Here is a 19,172-nt window from a genome sequence, read left to right as displayed (position 1 = left end):
TCTTTCGCTCCTTTGCAGCAGCCCGAGTAGACTTCCCTTCTGACACTCGATTGGCTGCTCTTCTCAGACCTTCCAATGGAGCTGAGCCCCTATTTGTGTTATGTTTGTAGCTTCTTGGCATGATGGAAATGCTGCAATAACACTGCAATACAACATGCATGAATGCATCTTACCTAATTACATTTAAGTGAATATACATTTTATATTAATTACGGTAATTAAGTTTCCCCATCGTGACTAGTGGCCCCCATTTTGAGAAGGCTGCTCTACACATGAACTAATACTCACAGTTATTTTAAATGTGTGACTTCATGTTGAAGCTCATACTGCTGTGAACTGATATGTAAAAATAGCCCAAGTCTATGTGTTTCTTTTAACATACAAGAGTAGTAACATCATAACCTTTATAATTTCTCTAGGCATGAGAAAAATCACATTTTTGGCTCTGGTTAGCTCACCACTCTCTTCACATGCACATCTCAATCAGAATTCATGTGAAATGAACTATTCTTCCTGAATCTGTGATCACATGGTTATTTCTGGGTATGGCTGCCCAAATACAAAGGGTGGCTCATTTTACCCACTGGCTCAATGTACCCAGTTCTTCCCAATCAGCCTTAAAGGCGCAGAAAGGTTGGAAAATGGTCATGTCAAAATTATGATAATGTTTTTGATACATGAAAACAATTCAAATTGTTAAAATGGACCTCAGGGAGAAAAAAATAAAATGGAAAAAATGTAGTATGGAGCCCTTTATTGTTTATAATTTGTAGCAAATGGTAAAAAAATCCTACAATAGAAGTCAGAACTGCCTGAATTTGTGGTCTGAACTTTGCTCACTGCAAGGACGCATCCGCATTCAAATGGCCTGTTCTGCCACCTCAAGCTCAGTTAAAAACAATTACTAAACGCTCCATCCCTCAAGCTAATGACTCTTGTAAGAAATTAAATCAGTATTGATCCGGTGTGCTCTTTGCTGTGTTCCCAGATTATACTGTGGCTCAGAATAAGGGATTAGTTTGTTTTTAAAATAATGGCCAAGTGCCAAAGTTTCATCGACGTGACGAAAGCTCGGCAGCGGTGTTATTAGATTAAACTCCCAATCTGTGTCCATTTCACTACATTCTTTTCTTATGTTTAACTTGTGGCTGTCTTCCTACATTAATCCACAGCCTGACTCATGTGCCAGCACACAGTGGCTAGAACATCTAGTCATGAGCTTGTCACAACTCATGAACTTGCATTTTAATAGTATCTACAGCTAGATCCTTATGGGTGGATGAAAGTGGGCTGTTTTTCGCTGAATTTATTCATGTTTTCCATGTTATACACACCATAACACGTTTGCAGTCATATTTGAGGCAGACTAGAACAGAATGAATGTACTTCTAAATCTTTCAGTCTTCACTGCTAAGATGTATGGGGAGCCAAAGGTGTATCTCAGCTTCAGGGAGTTAAGATTAGAGACGTGAATTAAATGTACTCCCCCTGTCCACTTGGTTAGAAACACCTATCTTGTTCTTCTACTCACCGCCCGCTTTATTAGAAACAATTACTGTGTACTTCCACTCACTGGCCACTTTATAACAAACACCTCTCTTGCACCTTCTCTCACTGGCCACTTTATTAGAAACACTATGTACTTCTTGTCACTGGCCGCTTTATTAGAAACAGCAACTATGTACTTCTTTCAACTGGCCACTTTATTAGAAACACCTACCTTATACTTCCACTCTCTGGCCACTTTATTAGAAGCACATACTATGTACTTCTTCTCATTGGCCACTTTATTGGAAACAGCTATTATGTACTTCTTCTAACTGGCCACTTTATTAGAAACACCTACGTTGTACTTCCTCTCTCTGGCCACTTTATTAGAAACACTTACTATGTACTTTGTCATTGGACACTTTATTAGAAACACCCACCTTGTACTTCCACTCATTGACCACTTTATGAGCTCCACCGACCTTTATGTCCATTATACAGAGGAAAAAATACCAAATTGTTTCATGTTCATTTTTTACGTTTTATAAATGAAATACAAGTATATAAAATTATGTATTGCCCAGTCCTGTGTCTGGTGATCAAGCACTCTGAAGAGATCCAACACACCTGGCTGCTGACAGATGCTACAGTCTCACAATCTTACAGCACAGTCTTACAGCTACAATGTAGGAGTTTCTGATAAAGTGGCCAGTGTGAGTGCACATTGAATTGAAAGTCTGTTTACTTGGTAGGTTTTTCCATTCTTTTTATAATGAACGTCACACTCATGTTCACACCTTCCAACCACCACTTTACATTAGTTTGGAAATTTTTTATGAATTGTTTCTCACTTGTAGCTCACTTGTTTCTGTCAAAAGCACAGATTCTATACTTTCCAAACGGAAATAATACTTCACGTTTATGCCACATTTTTCCTCATTTCTTGACATGGAAAAAATAAAAACACACTCAAACCTGAGATTAGAGAGTGTAAACGGGAATTCCACCAATTATTCAAAATTTCTGTATAATGAAATTGTTAAGATATAAACAAATTCATTCAGAGTGGTTTGATGTGAAATGCTCCATTCTAGAGAAACTTAGAATAGTTCACAGGAACCAGATTTCTGGAATAATTAATGCTCTCAAAAGCTCCCTCACAGAAAGTTATTACATGAAATGCTTATGAATACGCTGCATAATACCTGAGACATTGGGTTACGATAGTTTTGGGAATAAATTTTTGGCCTAAAAGCTATGTTTGAGAGGTACATGCAGGCTGTTTTAAGACAAAATAGTCCCTTTTTTTACCACTATTAACATTGCATATAAATCTCAGAAGTCCACTGGTAGTTTTAAATGGTATAGAAATTAGATGCATTTGTGTTGTAGACATTGTGACTCCTGGTTCCTATCACCACCACTGTAAAGCAATCTGAGTCCATAAGTGTCTCTACAATGAACCATTTCACAATCAAACCACTAACTGAATGACTCTGTTTACATCTCTACCATTTAATTACATTGAGAAATTATAATTCCACATAAATATAAATGTAATTAATTCCATAATATGCTATGTGATTATACATGCTATTATGTAAATATATTTGAATAGCATATCAAAACAAACGTATTTTCATAGGAACACACGCTGGAATATACAGGGCCAAATCCGATCCAGCTAAGATATTCATTGCTATTAGAGAATACTTGTGTGGCTCATGATGTTTTCAGTATGGTCAGCTTTGGAAGTTTAACGTCCCTGCACTGTGAGTACAGAAGGACATCAAATGATCCATATATATCCATAGGCATCCTGACACTGTTTATCAGTGTGCGGTTTATGCGGCTTTGATCAGTGTGTGAGAGTGTGTACAGGCGTGCGAGAGTGCGTGTGCACTCTGGACCGTGTGTGGGTCCAAGTGTGTGTGTGTGTGTGTGTGTGTGTACACAGAGCGCAGAAGCTTAGAGATAATCTGGGCCTCCAGACAAAAAGGATTCAATTCTGTTTCTGCTGTCACTTCTACCTCACACTCTCGCTCTTTTTCAGCCAAATCTCTCTCTTCACCAAACGCCCCTCTGTCTTTCTTGATCTCTTGCGCTCAATCTATCTTTCTTTCTCATTCTTTATGGCCTCTCCCTCTTTCTAGTGCTCTCTCTCTCTCTCTGTCTCTCTCTTTCTCACTCTCTCTCACTCTCCCTCTCTCTCTCTATCTCTGTGAAAGGATTAGCCAAAGGTGTTTGCAGGAGGCAGTGCATCAATCAGACTTCATTAGTATTAATTTATTCATGCCCATCTGTCTCTCTCTCTCTTTCTCTCTCTCTCTCTCTCTCTCTCTCTCTCTCTCTCTCCTGTTATCGCTATTTCCTAATCCTTGTCTCTGTCACACACTCACTGTCTTGCTTGCTCTGTCTGCCTCTTTCTCGCTCTTCCGCGAATGCGAACTCTCTCTCTCTCTCTCTCTCTCTCTCTCCTTCTCAATGTCTCTCAGCCTCCCTCACTTTGCGCTCCATCTTTCTTTCTTTTTGCGCAGGTTTTGCTCACTTCATGTCATCCTTGCCACCCCGCTTACTGTTTTCTCACCTCTGTCTATCATTCTCTCAACTTTTCTACTGTAGATATTTAGTCATTTAATTTATTTATTCACACTGGAGGCACAGCCATAAATTAATTTCAGGTGGGGGCTGGTTACAGTTTGAGGGAGCTGGCTACGAAACTACCGGGAAACTACCACATGTACCCACATGTACCAGAGACCTCGTTGTAGTGAAGCTGACAACCACCAACTAGCCCACTAACCTACTTCATTGTATGCACCATAACCAGAGAAAAAAAAATAAACACAACACACAATTGCTCGCCTCAAGTTCAACTGCTACAGATGCTATAACAACTTACAGCACTGAGTCCTTTTTCCGGTGCTAGAAAAGAGGTCTGGGGCGTGTGGTTGATTTTCTCTTCATCTCATTATTTTCTCTTCACAGTATTAAATATGGCCAAATGACATCCCTCCTAATTATTGAGTTCAGTTGTTTCAGAAACACCCATTGCTAACAGGTGTATAAAATCAAGCACATAGCCATGCAATCGCCATAGACAAACACTGGCAGTAGAATGGATCATACTGAAGCGCTCAGGAACTTTAAACATGGCACTAGATGTCATAAGATGTCACCTTTGCCACTAGTCAGGTTGTTCAATTTCTGCCCCGCTAGATCTCCCCTGGTTAACTGTAGTGCTATAGTAAAGTTGGGGTGAAGGGTAATGATAATGGGATAGCATACAAAGACATGTAAGACAATTGTATGCTTTCAAGTTTGTGGCTGCAGTTTAGGGAAGACACAGCATGACTGTGCCCCTGTGCACAAAGCAAGGTCCATAAAGATATGGTTTGATGAGTTTGGTGTGGAGGAACTGCAGTGGCCTATACTGAGCCCAGCCCTACTGAACATCTTTGATGAACTGGAATGGTCAGTTGTGAGCCAGGTCTTCCTGCCCAACATCAACGCCTGACTTCAAAAATGCTCTTTTGACTAATGGGAACAAATGCCCAGAGATACACTCCAAAATATTGTGGCTGTTCTACCCCAAAGGGGGAGCAACTCCTTATTAATGAACATGATTTTGGAGTAGGATGTCCAACAAGCTCATATAGGTGTGATGATCAGGTGTCCACATACTTTTGGCCATATTGTCAACTGTCAACTTGATTACTGCTTACTGCTTAACTTTACTCCTTATGCTACACTGTAGCTTATGCTTGGAAGTAGCACAGCTCAGCTAAATCCCCATTTTACTTAATTGCTTTTGTATTTCTTATTTATTACTTCTTGTAGCATCTAGTTGGGAAGTTGCTAACTCAATCTTCTTGCACTTGTGCAATGACAATAAAAATATTCCATTCTGTTCTCTGCAGAAACAGTCAAACAGGCTTCGTTTACATGTTGGTATTGAGAAAAAATTAATTCTGTGATTTATTGTAGAGTTGGTTTAAAACTGCCAAGTGGTAGGCTGAGACCCCCCTGGCCCCCTACTGTAGCTATGCATCTGATTTACACCCTTTTTCTCTGTGCCAGGTGGAGGAGAGTGAGGAGGAAAAGCAGGAAGAGGAGGAGGAAGAGGAAGAAATGGAAGCAGCGGAGGAGTTCAATGTCATCCCCCCGTTTCTGGACAAGGCAACGGTCACTAACCTGGGAGGCACAGAGACGGGCAGAGTTCAAAGCCGGGCCTGTAGCACCCCTGGCCCAATGCTAATGCTAATGCTGCTACTGCTGCTACTAACTACCCTCAGCTGGGGGTAGAAACCACACACACACACACATACACACACACATGCACACACTCATACGTATACATAAACACACATACACTTCTTACATATACTGTCCTCAAATAACCACTCACACCCAGACTCTTATAAATATATATATATACATAAGACTTTATACCGAGGGATGGAGAGAACGAAAGAAAGAAGAAAGAGTGGGATGAGATGAGAAGAAAAGAAAGAGAAGAGAAGAGGAGGACAAGAAAGCCCTCTCCATCCGCCGTCCTTTCTTTCACTCTTAGTTGCTCCTCCTCGCGAAGAGAGCCGTGTATAGTTGCTGCTCTGGAATCGCTCTGTGAATCTGATTCGTTTGAACCGCGGGTCGCGATTCGCGACTCTCGACTCATGACTCATTGGACTGAATAGAATTGGACTGTAATTGAGTGAATCAGTGAATCAGTAGTATAATGTATCTATTGTGTCATTCATCTCTGCTTCAAACGCACTGCTGATGTTGGCTAAGCGTCAGTCAATTCGGCAGGATTTGCTACATTGCTTTCCTCAAATGACATATCTATGAGTGCACAGCTTTCTCTTTTTTCTTCCCCTTTTCGGACTTATTTTGCATTTCCTTGTTGCTGAAGCTTATATGAGTGTGTATATGTGTGCGCGTGTGCGTGTGCAGGATGTTTGCGCTTTGTCAACATCAGAGGAAAACTCGTAGAGTATAGATTTGTGCGTCTTTCATCTCTCGTACCTCTTTGTCTCAAGTCAGGTTTCCACACGCATACACACACACACACACACACACACACACACACACACGCGCACACAAACACCATGACCCTCCCTCGGTGCAGATGCAAGCGCTTTTCCTTTATTGCTCTATCTGCGATGTGCTTTAATTTTTAGAGTCAGCACAGGCTGTGGACTCTAACCAGGGGCATAAATAACGAAAAAAAAAAACAACAAAAAAACACCACACCACCACCCGAACAATATGAGTAATAAAGTCGAAATAAATAAATAAACACGTGCGTAGTAAATAAATAAATAAATAAGTCAACGAAGAAGTGAGTGCACAGCAGGTGTTTGGAGGGGGGGGTCCAGTCTGGGTTTTTTGGAACCTGCGGGTGGGAGAGCGAGAGGGAAGTTATTTGCCAGCCGCCTGTCGCTCCGTGCTTCATGCCTTCGCTTTCCGTTTTCGCCGAGATAATGGCTTACAACGCAAACTGTTTATCTTGTTGCACGTTCTGGTGAAGGGGAGGGGGGGGGGCGAATTGCTTCTGATGGGGAGGAGAAATGGAACAAGGGAGGTGTAGGAAGAGAGAGAGCGAGAAGAGAGAAAAAAAGCGAGGAGAGCCCCTCCAGCACAAACATACAGTTGAACATCTCATGCTCTTTCAGTTTTCCTATGTCTTATAAATCTATTGCTGACACTAATGTTTTTTGCCTTCTCTCTCTAAACTCCCCTCTCCACCACCCTCCTCCTCTTCTTCATTCCTTCTCTTCTTGTATGTCTGAGGAAGCGAAAGCATCTTTGCTTCCTTCCAGAGGGGGTTTAACGTAGGAGGGTTATTAAAGCCCCCCTCCACTCACCCCCCCACCCCACCCCCCATCCTCTACCAGCCACTATTCTAGAAGCTCAGAGGAATCTAATGCAAGGTAAAGAGGTCATACACTATTCTCTCTGTGCTCCTGCCCATCTTCTATTGAGAAGAAGCGCCTGGCATTACACCGCATACACGTCTCAACAATGAGCCGCCCAAATGGATCTATTATGCGGCCGGGGGAACAGCGCAGGCAGGGCTTTGATTGAAGTGGCCGTTCTGCTTGTTGCCCTGTCCCGTCGACGGCCCTTAATTAAGAAAAGGCGCGTTTGGGGCAGCGGAGATTGACACGTCCGTCTGAAAACGCTGGTCAGCCTCTATGATGACTGTTGTTATTTTTTAATTGTTTCTCGGCCCCGCTTTGTCATCGGAACGAGCGTGGGGCGGTGAAAGAAGGCCGATGTCGGAGGACAAGAGGGTCTGTGGCTTACATGAATACGTTTCGGATAAATAAACAAATAAGCCATGCATTAAATAAAGACACATTGCAAGGCGTCTCCAACGAGAGAGGGATAGAGATGGAGAAAGAGGTGTGGTGAATGAGAGAGAGAGAGAGAGAGAGAGAGAGAGAGAGAGAGAGAGACTAAATGCCTTCTCTGCCGTCTCCCAGTGCATGTTTATTTGCGTGGATGGCATTACAACAGTGTCTGGACCCATCCCGAGCTTTATTTAATATTAGCCCCTCGTCCCTGAGATCGGGCATCCATCTATGGGTACGTGCGTGCATGGGGCCTCTGAGGGTTCAGCGCCAACGAAGAGAGGGAAACAGATGCAGACTGGAGCAAGAGAACAGAGGAGAGATAAAAAAAACAACGAGGCAAAGGGAGGGACTTGGAGAAGAGAGAGTGAGGAGCATGAGTTTGCATCAGAGAGAGAGAGAGAGGGAGAGAGAGAGAGGCAGAAAGCTTGGGAGAGGATTAGGAGTTCTAAGAGAGAGGAAGAGATTGCATGTGAAAGATTCGGGGGGAAAAAAGTCAGTGAGGGAGAGAGAGATAGACTGTGCATCAGCAGCACTGAAATGAGCTTCAGTAGTGGAGCCTACAGCCTGCAAAATAAATCAGGACTGGCTGACTACATCACTAATGCTACTATGAGCCCCGAGGTTTGCCCTTCTCTCCGACATGCTCACTCACTCACTCCCTCATATACACTGTACCTCTTTCAGGCACTGTCTACAGCTTTTAGATGTTTGGCTCACTCTCATCTCTTTTGTTTTGTCTCGCTTAGATAAACTCTTCCATATCACCCTTACACTGAGGCTCCCTCTCCCTTTCTTTTCTCTCTCTCTCTCTCTCTTCTCTGTCCTCCAGCGGTAGTTAGTCCTGTGCCGTGTGCTCAGTGGACTGTGCGGCTCCCCGTTCCACCCCACACTCCACACCGCCCCCCCCCTCAAATTACATTATCATAATTAGCACCCGCTAATGTTTTCCTAATGAAGAACTCTCCAAAAGAAGCCAAAACTCAGAGGCCATATTTAAGCTCCCTTTAGTTGAGTGCACTTAGATTACGTTCTTTATTTATTAATGACAAAAGCTTTATTTTTTACTACATGAGGCCTCGCGGCATTGGACTGTCTTATTTTCTTTGTTCGCTGGAGTCTACGTGAACTTTTGCGTAACTTTGAACAGTGTATATCTAGTTCCTTTGTTTCTCTTTGTTTCTTTTATGTCTCTTTTCTTGTTTGTCTTTCTGTGTGCGTGTGTTTGTGTGTGTGTGTTGACACTGGACCTTACCACTCATGCTCCACTGTTGACTGTGCACACATCTGCAGACGAAGGACAGCTGTAAAGTGCAGCGCACGGCCATTTCCCAGTGCATCGTCAGTTGCCGTGGTCATTTTGTGATGTGACGCAGAGGATGTTCCTATTTACAGGATGGACCAAAAGTACGGAATTAAAATGCAGAAAAAACAATAGCACACAAAAGATGCTCATTTTCCTAGAGATGGTTCCCATGTCTGTGAGTGAGGAAGTGGGAAAGGTCAGGCTGCCTTGACCCATGCATGTCTCTCCACACTGTGTTGGATGTGCCTCTAAACTCCCCTCCATTGACCATCCTCATACCCCAACTGAACCAATTCTCTATCTGATATCCAACTGTACCCACTGTCTACCCATATCCCAACTATAAATGTTCTCTACCCACACCTCTACACTCTACATCCTTGCCCATATTATACCTATATCTCATCCCACACTCCTATGGTACTTGCTTTCATCAACTTCAAATCCTTACTGTACCCACTCTACACCCACTCAACACCCCGTTTGTAACCCACTCTCTATTCTTAACCCTACCTTACACAGTTTTATTCCATACCCTACTCTCAGTCATTCTCACACCCCTCTGTACCCTATACCATCAGTCAAGTTCAAACTCCTGCTCTGTCAACCTCACCTACTGTATCCCCTCAGTCAGCCCCACGATCCCACTGTACCCTCTCTCAATCAACTTGACATTCCAACTGTACCCACTATCAGTCAAGTCCGATCTTCTACTGTACCTGCTCTCTGCTTAACCCAAGCTCTTACTGTACCCATATCCCTGTTTCCTCTCGATACTCACATCCCTATTGTACCCACTCTAGACTTACATCCCAACTGTACCCACTCTAGATTATCATTTCTACTGTACCTATCTAAACCCACATCCCTACTGTACTCTAAATCATCCCAACACTGAATAAGATGGTTCTTAAAGGGTTCTTTATTAAAGAACATGGTTCCATATAGAACCATGAACACTCAGAGAACCCTTTGCATGATTAAAGGGTTCTTTGCATCATTCTTCAGATTGATGGAGAATGTGTTATAGATGATTCTATATAGAACCTTTTTGAAAATGGTTCAATATTGCACCCAAAAGTGTTCTTCTATTCATACGATATTAAGCTTGTAACAACAGCAAATCCCTTTTGGGTGCCATATAGAACCCTTTTCAAAAAGGTTCGATGTAGAACCATCTCTAGCACAATCTGAAGGACCCTTTCATGATGCAAAAACCCTTTAATTATGCAAAGGGTTCTTTGAGGGTTTATGGTTCTACGTAGAACCATTTTCTTTACTAAAAAGCCCCTGAAGAACCGTCTTTTTTAAGAGTGTACTGTACCAACTCTAAACCCACACCCGTACTGTACCAATTTAAAAGCCACTTCAACACTGCACCCACTGTCTGTGCTACCCTCCATGCACCTCCACTGTATCCACTCTAAACCAATACCGTACCCCTGCTATACCACACCACACCACTACTGTAACCACTCTCTACACTCTCTGTACATACTCGCTATCCTACACCCCCAGGTGTACCTGTTCCCCGCCGAAGTTACTCTTTCATGTTGCTCTGAGATCAGGTGAGACCACTTTGCTTCCATAAAGTTCAAAGTCCAACCTCTAAAAGAAACGTAAGCTCACATTGCCAGTGTTAACTGGCAACACTGGCTTTCATTCACTATTACTTTGGGCAAGTCTCAGTTGTCGTGAGTGCTGCAAATGGGAGAGCTGATCCCACAGACATGACTCTTAATCCAGGCAATATTGTTGGCTAGAAATAGACACTAAAGCACAATTAGTCATTATCGCTGTTTGGACAGAATGTTCCCTTATTGTTGAATATGGGTAGAAAGTGCTGGTCTTAAATCAGTGTGAAAGAGTAACATCTGCTCGGGACACTGTCTGCCCACCTGGCCTGGGGAACCTTTATGGACTCTGGAGCTCCTTCGCTCCTCTCAGCCTCCACTCTCCTCACATTCCTCTTGGTATTCAGGTTCTGGTCCGTGTTCTGTTTCCTATCAGGTGTATTAAAAAAATAAATAAATAAATAAAAGGGTGAAATCACTGTTGCTGTGTACCATAATAATGTTCCATCTGAAATAAAAGAAGAAACAATGAGTCTGACGTGACTTTCTCGGTGTTTTTTGTGAGAAAGTGAACGCGTGAGTGTGCATGTGGCTTTTATATTCTAAACATACACTCCGCTTTCTGATGCGTAAGCATATACACCCTGAACAAGCTTAATGTCAAGGCTGTGCCCGTAGAGTATCTGTTACACATAGTGTGTGTGTGTGTGTGTGCATGCTTGTGTGGCATGAGTGCACTCTTTGTGCGTTCCCCAGGGTGTGTCAGCGTTCTAATTGCATCGCACCCAATCAAAGCATCAGCTCTGATAAGGGCAGCAGTCATGCCAGTGGAGTCTCTCTCTCTGACATATGGGAGCCACACAGAGCCCATTTATTTATTAATCAGATTGCTCTCTGTCCCACCGTGTTCAATCACAACACTGCTGATGAGATTACAGGTCCTATCCTCTCTCACTGAGCAAGTTCCCCTCCACCTCCTCCACCGCAGGACCATGCAGAGTCAGTGGAGTCGAACTGATGGCGCCCCTGCCTTCTGCGCTTCTCTCCCAGAGAAGCCACCAGCCACTTAGGATGGGTACTACATTCGGGAGAGACTTTTACACACCGGCCAAACATTTTGGGTTTTGTGTTAATGTGCATTCACTACTGTGTGACAGCCTGAAAAATCCACCACTCACTGTCTGCCCTCCGCTCTCCCTCCCTATTTATCTCTCCCTCTCTGTCTCCTTCTCCCCTCTAGTTTTGGTTTCTTAATTCCATTTCTTACGCCCTCTTCTGTGTTCTTCAATCTCTCCATAATTGTGAGCTGTCTCCCTTTTACCAGGAGGCAGGCCTGCTGGCTTTATCGTTTAATAAAGAGGCCATATAAAACAGAAGTACATCCCCCATCCTCATCCTATCTGTCTCTTTCTCTTTCCTTCTCTCTCGCTCTCTCCCGCTCTCTCTCCCCATCTCCATCGTCTCTCTGGAGAGGTTTAGTTTTAAGATGCTCCTTCCTGCCTGTTCCCCGAAGGAACTACTCTCTGTTCTTGCTCACTTAACGAGAGAGAGAGAGAGAGGGAGAGAGAAAGAGAGGGAGAGAGCGATGGGGCTGGAGAGGGAGAGTAGGAGCGACGTTGTAAAGCTTTTAATCTGTTAATGGGGGTGGATAGTAAGGCTCGTTTAAGCATTCAAGAACAGGCAATGTTCATATCCATATTAAACATTTATGCTGCTGATGTCAAAGAAGACAATATTGCAGACTAATCAAATTACTTTATCAATCTAACTTGAATTTGTTTGTCGGTAACTAATCAATTGAGAGCCATACAGTATTTTCTCAGAGAATATTATATTCACAAGGATAACCAATCACATACCCAATTGTAGGTGCACAACAGGCAAATCTACCAATAGCTGCTTGTCTTACTCAACTCGCCAATGCTTTTTGTATTATTCCTTTTTTTCCAGGCTAAAGGATTTAATCCATCCCAGAGTGTGACTGCATCAACAATTTTCTCAAAGCCTGATACTCATCACCTATGCATGTCATAATTAACTTGTCCTATTCTGAAAAATGCCCACTGGCACTTATAACAAATATAGCCCAAGATCTCATTATTTGCCTTGAATATGCAATTTTGTGCCGTTTTCCCTGCGACGCAACCTTCACGGCCCTCCCCGCGAATTGCAGCATTATATTTAGAATGTGCTGAATCCAGAACGGTCAGGCCGTAAATAGACTGAGTCATGGACCGACTGAACAAGGCTGATATGAGAAAATGACTTCAATTAGTTCCGCATCCTGCCGAATCTGTCGGGGTCAGGGGGTCGGAGACGGACCCACGAAGCCTCCAGGGAGCTCAGGTAAGCCTTGAGCAAGCTTACTTATGGCTGATTGCTTGTCATAAGAACTTTCCATTCCATTTGGCCTGAACAGTGCAATTGGCAGCGCCATATGTTTTTTTTAGCAGTACGGTGTACCCTTTGGTTTTCCATGAGCAGGTTATTTGTCAGATTGAGGTGTGGTGTGGTGGCAGGGGGCTAAGTAAGTGGCTACTCTGCAGGAAGAAGATGGGATGGGGTTGGAAAGAAGCTACGGGTGTGGGCCACTCATAATGTTTTAAGTGAGTATGGCAGAGCTAGCATCACGCTAGCACTTTCCATGCCTCATAGATCTGAGTGCACTGATAGGCAAGGCTGTCACTGAGTGCTGCACTGCAGAGAGAGAGAGAGCGCAAAGGAGAGAGAGGAAGTGGAGGGGAAAGAGAGAGAGACGCTTTGTAATTACATCTCTTTATAATACCCTATCAATATAGTGGAAAAGAGCTGGGTCATGATGTGCGCTGTTGTTGTGTTCATCAGAGTTCTGCTGTCACTTGACAAGAAGCAATGAGTTTTGCGGCAGCAGAGGGCCAGAGCTTTGCTGAGAGGCACTTACTCCAATTGGCCACTAAAGAAATGTTGAGTCCTGACAAATGAAAGAGAGCAGGTGTGTTTGTGTTGATTGCAACCTTCGATTTTGTAACAGCAGAAGTGTGTCTTGATTTTCAATAGTAAGGAGGACACCTGTGAAAAGCACAAACGTTCTGGTAGATCAGAGGTGTCTAATTCCAGTACTAGAAGGCTGGTGTCCAGCACACTGTTATGATTTGCCTACTCAGATACATTTGATTCAACTCAGCCGTTAGTTGCCTGGTTTAGCAGATGTGTTAGAGCAGGAAAATTGCCAAACTGTGCTGTACTCCAAGACTACAATTCCACAACTCCTAACTCCCACCGTGTGTTTTATCAATTGCATGTAGTGTTGACCAAGAATCTGTTGCTGTTGAATTTGAGAAGGAGTTTTAAGCAGGTCTGAAATATTGATCTGAACCTGAATATACCCCAAAAACATTCTGAGTCCAACGCAACCTGATCCATAGCAACATGGTTTGAATTCCAGCCCATCTGTAGCCAGAGAACATTCTGTCCAAACCTGATCCAGACTGACTGTTTTACTTCACTCACATTCATCTTCACATTTTCCTCACGGACCTTGGTGGCAACAACAGGAGTCAACATACCAGATTAAGAATCGTTAAAGGTAATAAAACTAGAGAGAAGAATAAAGTAGGAGGGGAAACTAAAGCAGAGGTAAATTCAGGATAAAATTGGTTAAAGGTATAAAGTAGACTATGAGAAATCTAAAGGTGAAATCTAAATCCAACCCAAGCCCAACAAATATTTGAAAATGTCTGAACTTGACCAAACCCATGGATGCAGCTGCACTGGAAAGAACATGAGGATCTAGGAAGTGATGAGGTTAGATTGGAAAGATCTGCCAGTATCAGTTGTCACTGAATTTGAAAGATCAGAAAGAGCAGGACAAGGATGCAGCTTGATTGAAAAACATCCCCAGAGTCTTAACTGGGATGTAGTGGGTAAGAAAGATCCTGAGGATCTGGACTAGACTGAAGTTAGCATGGGAAGATCCCCATGATCTAGACCAAGTGTTGTAGGATTAGAAAGATCCCCAGGATCTAGACTAGAGTGTTGTAGGATTAGAAAGATCCCCAGGATCTGCACAGGGAAGTGGTTAAATTAAATGATTCCCTGAATTTGGAACATATGTCAGGAACACACCTGGTACAGAAAGATCCTGAGAATTTGGACAGTTAGACTCTCAGGATCTGGACAGGTCTGTGGTTGGACTGCAAGTTTTGCCAGGATCTGCACAAGTATGAGGTTGTAATGAAACAATCCCCAGGATCTGGACATGGATGTGGCTGGATAGGAAAGACTTTCAGGTTCTGGACAGGGATGTGGCTGGATTGGAAAGATTCTCAGGATCTGGACAGCGATGTGGTTGGACTGACAAGATTCTGCAGGATCTGAACAGGTATGCGGTCTTGTTGGACTGACCTTAGCTGAACATCCACCCTACTGGATGCAGTGACCTGAGCAGCAGCCATCATTCCAGCACATCATTACTTCATTAGGGCTTTGGGCAGCCAGACCACATCAGACCCTTGCATCTCTCCGTCTGTCCCTGCATCCGTCTCTGCTGCTCTCCCACCATCTAATTACCGGGCGAACGACATGGCTGCCTGTCTTCCTCTCTCTCTCTCTCTCTCTCTCTCTCTCTCTTTCTCTCTCTCTCTCTCTCTCTCTCTCTGTATCTGTCTTTCCGTCCAGTCGTCTGTCTCAATCTCTCTTATCCTCTTTATTTGTGTGTGTATGTGTGTGTGTGTAGTGGAACAGCTTTATTTTCTCTCACTCTTCTGTGTGTGTGCCTCTGACCCAGTGCAGGAGACTTTATTCTTTTCTCTTTCTCTCGCTGAGCCTGTGAATGTGAGCTGTGTGCACTTTTAGTCCAGTGGCATTCTCTTAGCCTCTCTGTCTGACTGTGTGTGCTGGTGTTTTAGGTCTGCTACCCAACCCAACCATACACAGACTTAAAAAATTATGAGGTTTTGGGCTGATTTTTCATGTACAACATCGAACTCGGTTGGTTTGTTTTCTAACGAGTGACTTTTCAAGCAGTAGATTGATTTTTATTTTTATTTTTTAACTTTCTCTCTTATGCGCTCGCCCTCTCTCTTCAGTATAATCTATAGCTGCTTTCACTCCCTAAAACTGTGTCTACAATAATCCATCTCTGTTAGTGCTTGCGGGTGGATTTGGGTTCGGTTTGACTTTCAAATTTAGCAGTACCAGTCACAATGGCGTCTCAAAGTCGTGGATACGGATTTCAATTTCATGCACATGCAGACTTCCAGTGTCACTGGCTACCGTATCAGGTACACCTACCTTGTATCTACACTCACTGTCTAGGTTGCCAGGTCCACTTTTAGACATATAGGTGCACGTTGTAGTTCTACAATTACAGACTGTAGTCCATCTGTTTTTCTGCATTATTTGTTAGACGCCCTTTTACCCTGTTCTTCAATGGTCAGGACCCCCACAAGACCACAACACAGAGCAGGTATTATTTGGGTGGTGGATCATTCTCAGCCCTGCAGTGACACTGACAGTCATGGCATGTTAGTGTGTGTATGTACTGGACAGAGTGAGTCACACACAATGTCTCAGTGTCACTAACATACCACCAACGTGTCAGTCACTGCAGTGCATGATGATCCACCACCCAAATAATACCTGCTCAGTGGTGGTCCTGTGGGGGTCCTAACCAATTGATTTTATGGACTTAAGTATCAAAAGTGGTCATATACTTAGATGTTCTAATAATACAACATTCATGCTCTTGTGTCTTCATTTTAGGACATGGATAGAATTTCATCTCCCAACCAAACTCCTTGAATATTGGTTATGTGAATTAAAAATCCTCTGCACAACATTTGTCTAAGCCTAGTTACAGTTTCTAAGCCATGATTGGATATTTGGTATTTAGGGAAGGGATTTAGTGAATATATTCATATATTATGCAAAAGTTAGTATTTACTTCACAGAATCTTGCAGAAAGTAGTGATGTAAAAAGTAGGATAGTTACTGAGAAAGGTAGTGAGCTAAAAGCAAAAAATTGAAATACTTTATTAATACATACACCGATCAGGCATAACATTATGACCACCTCCTTGTTTCTACATTCATTGTCCATTTTATCATCTCCACTTACTATATAGGAGCACTTTGTAGTTCTACAATTACAGACTGTAGTCCATCTGTTTCTCTGCATACTTTGTTAGCCCCCTTTTACCCTGTTCTTCAGTGGTCAGGACCCCCATGGACCCTCACAGAGCAGGTACTATTTGGGTGGTGGATCATTCTCAGCACTGCAGTAACACTGATGTGGTGGTGGTGTGTTAGTGTGTGTTGTGCTGGTCTTCTGGAGTTTTTAAACACCTCAGTGTCACTACTGGACTGAGAATCGTCCACCAACCAAAAATATCCAGCCAACAGCGTCCTGTGACCACTGATGAAGGACTAGAGGATGACCAACACTAACTGTGCAGCAGCAGATGAGCTATCATCTCTGTCTTTACATCTACAAGGTGGACTGACAAGGTAGGAGTGTCTAATAGAGTGGACAGTGAGTGGACAGTGTTTAAAAACTCCAGCAGCACTGCTGTGTCTGATCCACTCAGACCAGCGCAACACACACTAACACACCACCACCACGTCAGTGTTACTGCAGTGCTGAGAATGATCCACCACCCAAATAGTGCCTGCTCTGTGAGGGTCCATGGGGGTCCTGAGCACTGAAGAACAGGGTAAAAGGGGGCTAACAAAGTATGCAGAGAAATAGACAAACTACAGTCTGTAACTGTAGAACTACAAAGTGCTCCTATATAGTAAGTGGAGCTGATAAAATGGACAAAGAGCGTAGAAACAAGGAGATGGTCAAAATGTTACACCTGATCTGTGTACATCTGAAAAAAGAACTTAAAGCTGTATTATGTTCAATTTTCTTGTTAAAATTGAAAAAATAACATTATTGAGTCACGTTCAAATATGGTGTCCATGAACCCCTGTGGGTCACCCTGTAAAGCCTGACATAATATTTTTGCAGTGAGTTTTTTGGACTATGTCACATGTTTTTACACATGCAGTCTTAAAAAATACACTCCAACTCAGTGTTTAGGTCTAAAATGCAAAATCAACATTGTTATGATGAAGATAGTAGATAATTCACTCACATCGTGGAAGATACACCCTTCACCACGTTTTGACTGAATTCTCTTTGAATACTCTTTCAACACACTCGATCAAATTCATCTGCTCAAGGAAGTGGTCCAAAGCACAACCGACTTGGTCCTGAGGAGCAAGGCTAACAAATTATGCAGAGAAACAGATGTACTGCAATCAGTAGTTATAAAAGTGCTAAGTGCACAAAGTTGACCTAATGAGTGCACAATGAGAGCAGATACAAGGTAGGTGGACCTAATAAAGAGGCCAGTGTGTGTAGCTCTGACCATATTCTGGCTATGTATAAAGTGTGTTAGAGACAGATAGAGATAGTAAATGTGTATGTGTGAGTGAGAGAGAGATAATTCAGACTGTACCCTCTCACAAACGGGTAGTTTCCTGTCTAATGGGGCCTATGTTTTTAATGAGCAGTGAGCTCTTCCTGTTTGCGCACCCTCATATTCGGTCCCCCTCATTACCTCTTTATCACTCCTCCTAATCCCTCTCTTTCACTTTTCTTCCCTCCCTCTCATCACGTCTCTTCCATTACATCCTTTCTTCTCGGGTATCATTTTCACAAGCTACTCTCATCCAAATGTTCCATTTTGTACTTTAATTACTCTTGTTTTACCACTCCTTTCACTTACTCTCCTCTCTCCCTCCCTCTCTTTCTTTCTCATCCTCCCTCCCCCTCTCTCTCTCTCTCTCTCCTTGCATTAGTATGGGGGTGGGCTGGTAACTGAAGTGTCTCTATACTCCAGTGCTCCTGTGCCGCACTAATAACAGAAGCTGCAGTAATTTATGGTCTGTTGTCTGTTTTAAAGGCATCAGCATGTTTAATACACCTGCCGTACTGTCACGCTAGCCTGGTCACTGCTCTCCCCCTCCCTTAGAGCCTCCATCTCCCTCTCTCTCTCTCTCTCTCTCTCTTTCTTTCTTTCTCTCTCTCCCTCGCTCTCTGACGCTTACTCACGCTAATGCCTGGGGCACTAAATTCATTTCTTGCTGTTTCGTTCTTCTTTTCACCCTATTTAATTTCTTTTCTCTTTGTTTCTCTTCATCTCCCTCTTCACCATCTTGTTCTCTCCTGCTCCTCACACCTCCTTGGCCCTCTATCACTCTCTCTATCTGCCGAAGCGTGTGCATATCAGCCTTTTTTATCTGTCTTTCTTTCCATCCATCACTTTGTTTGTGCGCTGCCTCCCTCTATCAGCTCCCGCTTCCTTTGGCATTAATTCGGTATGACATCAGATCTATCGCTCTGTCTTTCTCACGCTCTCCTTCCCTTCTTTCTCCGTGGGGAGGTCACCTCTCCGTCAAGGTTTCATCCATCTGTCG

At 43.2% G+C, this 19,172-nt stretch overlaps 1 protein-coding gene across 1 annotated transcript in view; it reads left to right on the top strand.

Moving 5' to 3' along the window:
• The window catches only part of gfra3 (GDNF family receptor alpha 3), a 48,593-nt gene extending 40,024 nt beyond the window's left edge, over window positions 1–8,569 (top strand). The window contains exon 8 of the mRNA XM_036575575.1: window positions 5,569–8,569. Coding sequence (XP_036431468.1) covers window positions 5,569–5,793 — 225 coding nt within the window. The 3' untranslated portion in view covers window positions 5,794–8,569. The remainder of the gene's footprint in view (window positions 1–5,568) is intronic.
• The last annotated feature ends 10,603 nt before the right edge of the window (window positions 8,570–19,172 follow it).

Source organism: Colossoma macropomum, unplaced genomic scaffold (assembly GCF_904425465.1).
Source record: "Colossoma macropomum unplaced genomic scaffold, Colossoma_macropomum, whole genome shotgun sequence".
NCBI lineage: Eukaryota > Metazoa > Chordata > Actinopteri > Characiformes > Serrasalmidae > Colossoma > Colossoma macropomum.
Note: the sequence above shows the minus strand (reverse complement) of the source record. Positions and strands in the feature narration are given on the sequence as shown.